Source organism: Salvelinus alpinus, chromosome 23, assembly GCF_045679555.1.
Source record: "Salvelinus alpinus chromosome 23, SLU_Salpinus.1, whole genome shotgun sequence".
Classification (NCBI taxonomy): Eukaryota; Metazoa; Chordata; class Actinopteri; order Salmoniformes; family Salmonidae; genus Salvelinus; species Salvelinus alpinus.
The window spans coordinates 42,465,819-42,472,745 of record NC_092108.1 but is presented as its reverse complement, the minus strand read 5'-3'; the positions used below and the strand labels follow the sequence as shown (position 1 = coordinate 42,472,745).

At 44.6% G+C, this 6,927-nt stretch overlaps 1 protein-coding gene across 1 annotated transcript; it reads left to right on the top strand.

Annotated features, from left to right (window-relative positions):
- The first annotated feature begins 4,676 nt into the window (after positions 1 to 4,676).
- LOC139551350 (transcription factor HES-1-A-like) lies at positions 4,677 to 6,466 on the top strand. Its single transcript, XM_071362842.1, has 4 exons — positions 4,677 to 4,991; positions 5,078 to 5,173; positions 5,317 to 5,404; positions 5,620 to 6,466. The coding sequence occupies exons 1-4, from the start codon at positions 4,884 to 4,886 to the stop codon at positions 6,129 to 6,131; spliced, it is 804 nt and encodes a 267-aa protein (XP_071218943.1). The 5' UTR covers positions 4,677 to 4,883; the 3' UTR covers positions 6,132 to 6,466.
- The last annotated feature ends 461 nt before the right edge of the window (positions 6,467 to 6,927 follow it).

The window sequence follows — 6,927 nt, the reverse complement described above, 5'->3', positions numbered from 1 at the left end:
GTTTTTCAAGTTACGAGTTTATCGGTGGTGGGGGGGGGGGGGGGGGGGGTGTTATGACATTGCCAGCAGTAAGAGTTGAGTTCTATTTACAAAAAGACAAGGGCTGTAGCTTTCAAATTATATGTCACTTTTTGCCACCCAAAACTCACCAGACCCTGTACCGTGTCCAAAACAACCACTAAGTGTTTAACAGGCTCCCGAGTGGCGCAGCAGTCTAAGGCACTACATCTCAGGGCTAGAGGCATCACTACGGACCCTGGATTGATCCCTGGTTCGATCACGGGCTGTATCACAACTGGTTGTGATCGGGAGTCCTATAGGGCGGCGCACAATTGGCCCAGCGTTGTCTGGGTTAGGGGAGGGTTTGGTCAGGGTAGGGCATCTTTGTAAATAAGAATTTAGGCCTCCCGAGTGGCGCAGTGGTCTAGGGCACTGCATCGCAGTGCTAGCTGCGCCACCAGAGTCTCTGGGTTCGCGCCCAGGCTCTGTCGCAGCCGGCCGCGACCGGGAGGTCCGTGGGGCGACGCACAATTGGGCTAGCGTCGTCCGGGTTAGGGAGGGTTTGGCCGGTAGGGATATCCTTGTCTCATCGCGCTCCAGCGACTCCTGTGGCGGGCCGGGCGCAGTGCGCGCTAACCAAGGGGGCCAGGTGCACGGTGTTTCCTCCGACACATTGGTGCGGCTGGCTTCCGGGTTGGAGGCGCGCTGTGTTAAGAAGCAGTGCGGCTTGGTTGGGTTGTGCTTCGGAGGACGCGTGGCTTTCGACCTTCGTCTCTCCCGAGCCCGTACGGGAGTTGTAGCGATGAGACAAGATAGTAATTACTAGCGATTGGATACCACGAAAATTGGGGAGAAAAGGGGATTAAAAAAATAATAATAATAAATAAATAAATAAATAAAGTAAATAAGAATTTGTTCTTAACTGACTTGCCTAGTTAAATAAAGGTTAATAATATACATTAAAAAACTAGGTAGCTTGCTACACACACTCGACAGTTGACCCGCATCACAAGCCGTGCATGTTTGGATACCGGGCGCTCAATCTCCGTACAGGGCAGATTGTAAAAAGGCACAACCAGGTGCACGGGAGCTCTGTATAGTACAGATCAATGAAGAGGGTAGGGTTGGGGGTGGTGAACTTGACGACGTCACTACAACTTGGGGGCAGTGGGTTCAGAACAACAATGACAAAAACTGTATACAAAAATTACAATTATAGTTATACCACTACCCAAAATGGCACTTGGCAAGTGGGAGAGCAAAGGGGAAGGAGGTTGGGCAGTACCCTATCTGTGCACATGCCTGCTCAATTTCCTTTGAAAGGAAGGACCTAAAGTTAAATAAGACTTCAGTCTCATTGCCTTTGCTACAAGTTGAAGTGCTCTAAATGCTGGCTTTTTAAGATGTAAAGATGCAATCCGGGATCTTAAGCACAAAATATTCATAACATATTGTATGAATTGAATTCGTAACATATCGTACGAAATGGATGACATAGTACACAATTGGATGACGTAGTACACACAAAACAGGGACCCGTTTTGGCTCATGAGCACCACTTTCAAAACTACTGGCTGAAATTATACAAAAGTTCTAGAGCATCACTTTAAGGCTAAAGGAAGGTGACTGATGGCGGCTTGTTTTGGTCCGAGGAATTGCAAAATGCCTGTTGCTTCTTCATCATGACACAAGACTTTTAGCCCTTTTAGCTAAAGCCTAGATATTGCTCTAGGAGCTAACGCAAGTCCTCAGGTCTCAGGCAAGGTTACTCACCATGTGAGCGTGGCTTGCTAACTGAACCAACCCTGTTACATTAGGATTGATCTCTTCGTATCTGATTATCATAGAGGGTTGGAAAGAAATCCCACAGAGTTAAAGAAACTGGAAAACACAACCTTTGTTTTCAATCGCTTTCTTATCTTCTGGAGCTTTAATCTTATAGCCTCTCCTTTTCATCCCCACCTCCAATCAATTCTACCATATTTTTGGGACGGATGGTGACCATGGAGACCAGTGATTTCCCATCATCAAGCCTCTCCCCCCTCCCATTCCCGCTATTGATACCTCCCTCTTTTTTTGTCCAAATAAAACAAAGCGTGGTGCTGAATGGGCTCTGAGGTAGGTAAATGTATTCAGTGACATCAGCCAGGACGATTCTATTCTGCCGGACTCCCTGTACCATTTGTTTCCAGCCTTGTCTGAGGGCCGGACACTCTGTTGGGCCCATTGTCCCCCGTGTATTCCACACAGGCCCACAATTAATGGAGGCCTTGTCTAAGGCTTCTGGAGCAGAAACTTCTGCTGGGGAGGGGGACAAAAGGCGGGCGGGCCATAGCCAGGAGTTGCTATAGGAGGCCCCCCCTCTTTAAGAGGGTCTCAAAGGGAGGAGGTGGGGAGAACAAGCGGAGGCCCTGGTGAGATGTTTAAGTGATCCCTCTGTCCCCATCTGGCTGGCCTCGCTCTCTGTGTCACACAGCCCAGTTAAAAGGGACGAGTCCCGGGATTTGGTGATTGAGATGGCCATTCCACAGTCGATTTGCCTTGGCATGACAGCAGTGGGGAGAATATGTAGGGCGGTCCATCTCAAACAAGATGAACGTGGAGGTTAGTGTCAAAAATACTGGAAAGTGGCTATGAGCAAACAACCCAGGGTGCTGTCTTTGTTTAAATGTAACGTTACGGACACAACACGTCAATCTTCATCACCAGTCTTTGACGTGAACAAAGCGCCATACTGGTTCGAGGAATGCGGTCAAGTAGCAATATACTTTCTTTAAATATTTCCACAAGGTCCAAGGTTATCCTAATCTGTGCCAGTCCAACTCAACCGCCCTTCTGTTATGGGTTGTTATCAGACACTGTTTTCCCTCAATAGCTTTCAAACCCCCTCAAATGGCGACCTGAGCCTCTGTGCCTCTCTCTCCTCTGTGTTTCCCACACTGATACTGATCTGGAGTGTGCCATAAAGCACAGTTATAGATCACGGTGCACAATAAAGGCACGTCTCCAGTCAGACCAGCAGGCTTATTGAGCATGGAGCTGATTAGGGGCAACACATCGCCTCCTCCCCTTCTATCCTGCACCCTCCCTCTCCCTGTTGTCTTGTCCCAGAACCCATAGCCCTTGTTTGTGAAAGGAAGAAGAATTGTATTCATGAAAAAAACAGCATCCCCTCTGGACACCTAAATCGTCAGAGTAAACCATGTAGCCTTTAGAACAGGGCGCTCCAATGCTGTTCCTGGAGAGGTAACGTCCTGTAGGTTTTTCATTCCAACCCTAATCTAGTGCACCTGATTCTAATAAGTAGCTGGTTTATTAGCTGCATCAGGTTAGTTATAACTGGGGTTGGAGTGAAAACCTACTGGAGGGTAGCTCTCCAGGAACAGGGTTGGAGAACCCTGCTTTAGAAGATTCTCACAGAGAAAGGACCCTGTGAGAATCCTCTTTTCAGCGTCGAATCTTGTTTCGTGAAAAAACGTACGACCGTGGTAATTTTACACACTGGTGTAAAACATTGGACATGAATAGAAAATCCATGACAACATGTTAGATGTCTCTGGCTATTGGCTCCTTTCGTGTCCACAATTTCTTATGTGTTTTTGAGGTCAGTCTTTGGTGCTTTATTTATGTAAATATTATTAAGAAAGTATTTGAGGATACAGATGACAAGTTTCTTCCGTGATACGGGCCCATACAGACCCTGACCTAGCCTTGGGGTCGTTTGACCTGAAAGGTTTTAGGAGCTTTAGAAAGGAGACGTTAGGGCGCCTGAAGTCTGTCAAGAAGGTAAGAATAAGAGCAACCTGATACTCTTCTACTCTACGGTGATAGTTCATGTCATCTGCATGTTAAGACCGAGATGTGAAGGTCATTGAGTACAGCATGGAATCTATCAGTCACATACATGTGATGGTAGTTTACAGAATGCTGTCTTTACAGACACGATGACCTGAAAAAGTATTTATTTGGTGTACTTTAAATATGCTATTTAATGTTTAACATACGAAAATAAACACTGAGTATCTTGAACATTAAAACAAACTTTTTCTATGTCATTATGAACTACTTACTTTAGGATTAATGTCCAGTACAAGTATTTTATTCACCTTAATTGACTGTTACTAATAACTAAAACCTTCATATTTCAGCAACACATTTTATCAAATGTAACCTGTTCTATTTGTTGATCATATATACAGATGTAGGATCTTAATTTGATCACTTTTTGATGCTGAGAATTATCCTGCAGAGCAGGAAATGCAAACGTATCCTGTATTTTCATTTGTAAAAGTCTTCTGAAGTTTGCAATTTCCACTCTAAAATGTCAGACTTGATTTGCTATAAAGAAAAATGTAACAACCCTTACAAAAAAAATGTCCATTAATTATAATCCACATAATAATTCACATTTCCTGTTGCTCATTTTCGACCAAATGAACAGTTACTGCCTTTTTGCTTGGTAGGGCAGTGTAGTAGGGTGCTGTGGACCACCGTCTCACACACAAGACACCAGATAGCCAATGCAAGGCCTCCTTGCACGAGCCAACCTCATCCCTGGCAACGTGTCCCGCGCGCTCATTGGTAGAAAGTTGCAGTGGAAATATAACTTTGGGACATTTCACACGAGCCGTTCGCGTGCAGCCTCCTCTATAAATACAACCATGGGTGAAAGTAACAGTGTTGACTTGTCATCAACACCGCACTGATAGGACTTTACCTCAGCTATAGCTACATTATAATAAACGCCTAGAACGTCAGAAAAAGTGCATAACCGGTGTTTGAATATTACTCAATAGGCTGGACTTTCTTTAATAACAATTGTGGGACATTAAAAAGGATTTGCTTAAATTGGCTGGACGATTGTGGGATATTAAAACTTGAAGATGCCAGCTGATATTTTGGAGAAAACATCCCCATCCTCTGTCGTAGCCACCCCGTCGAGGGTCAGTGGAACTCCGGATAAACCAAGGACTGCCTCAGAGCACAGAAAGGTACAAAAATGCACCGAAAGAAAACGATTGCTTTTTATATGTCAATTGTTGTTTTTTAAATTATTAACATGTTTTTTTGTTTTAAGTCCTCAAAGCCAATTATGGAGAAGAGAAGACGTGCGCGAATCAATGACAGCCTTGGTCAGCTAAAGACCCTCATCTTGGATGCGTTAAAAAAAGATGTACGTTTTATTTTATTTTATGGCAATTACCATATTCCATGTAGACATTTATGTCAGCGACATATGCTTATATCGTTATGGACTGGAAAGAAACTCAAATAGATTATTAATCATGTGTCATTTTCTTCTTGATGTCTATTTAGAGCTCGAGACATTCGAAGCTCGAGAAGGCGGACATCCTTGAGATGACTGTGAAGCACCTTAGGAATATGCAGCGTCTCCAAATGGCTGGTAGGTTTTTTTTTTTATCTCTAATTGATTACAGTCATTCTAGACTTGCATAAATATAATCTGACTGTGCCCATTTGGCACGCACCGCAGTTCCCACGGTCGTATATTTACCCAAGCTTATCAAAGCTATTGATAGACCTACTTTGTATTATATAATTCGATTGTAATGATTGAGTGAACAATATATCCTCAAATATATGTTTTTGGCTTTACAGCAGCTATAAGCAGGGATCCATCAGTCTTTGGCAAGTACAGAGCGGGATTCAGCGAATGCATGAGTGAAGTCACCCGTTTTCTGTCCACGTGTGGAGGGGTGAACACGGAGATCAGGTCTCGACTTCTCAGCCACTTAGCCGGCTGTGTGTCACAGATAAACACCGTAAACTTCTCAACTCAATGCCAGATCCCCACCTACCCTCCGCATCCAGCGCATCCATTGCTTGCCCAAGCCATTGCGCAAATCCCAAGTGCATCTCCTCAGTTAAATGGAATAATGCCTTGCAAAAGTGGCTCGCCTATCAACCTCACATCAGAAATGGCTAAATTATACAGTGGACTTCAGATTGTGCCGGCGGCGACAGATGGACAATTCGCCATTCTGATTCCAAGCGTGGCTCTTACGCATATGAGCGCGCCAAACGCGATACATGGCAATCCAGCAATTGCGGTGCCTGTGTCACCTGTTGCGCCTCCCGTCACCGCAGACTCCGTGTGGAGGCCATGGTAGGGTCACTGCGTGCATTAAGGACTTTTACGCACGATTACGCATTTTTTTTATACGGGAAGTATTCCGTCAGATATGACTTTTTAAAAATATTTTCGTATAGGCTGTTCAAAGCAAGACTCAAAAGTGATGTTTACGCACCTGTTGTTATTCTTTGATGGAGGATACAGTACACCTTTCCATTTGTTTTTTTTTCTATTTGTATGTCGGTGATGTCATGAATATGTGTTATTGTTGTGATGCTAAATGGAAAATCAATAGATTCTTTAAATGAAATTGAAATGTTTCACACCTCCAACTGGTCATATCTTACTTACATTAAAAAATAATTGTCTATCCTTGCCCTAGTGATGTGCTGTGATTGATGACCCTATCAAGGCTTATTTAAACCACGTAATGAAATTCGGATCTCGAGATAAGCATCAAACACAGGAAAGCTCCCAACTACCAACTACCCAGCTCCCAACTACTGTCAAGAAAACTCCTCAAGTACTTCCATATCTGAACATCTACCTTCCCATCCAACCTCACCTCCGAGCTATCGTTGATCGATGAAGGGCCATGCAGGAATTCTAACTCTGATTTAAGATTCAAGCGATACAGGCTACACCAGCCCATGGACATGTTCCAGTGCTTTAACTTTGCATTTACACAAGCAGCCCCATTCTGATCTGTTGCAGCCCCCCCCGGCTGGGAATAAATAGCTCCCAGATGAGGTAAGGAACCCGAGAGATCAGGAGAACGACTTCCAGCCCACAGACAGATGACCAGGTTAGGGGCGGGGGGAGGCGGGAAGCCC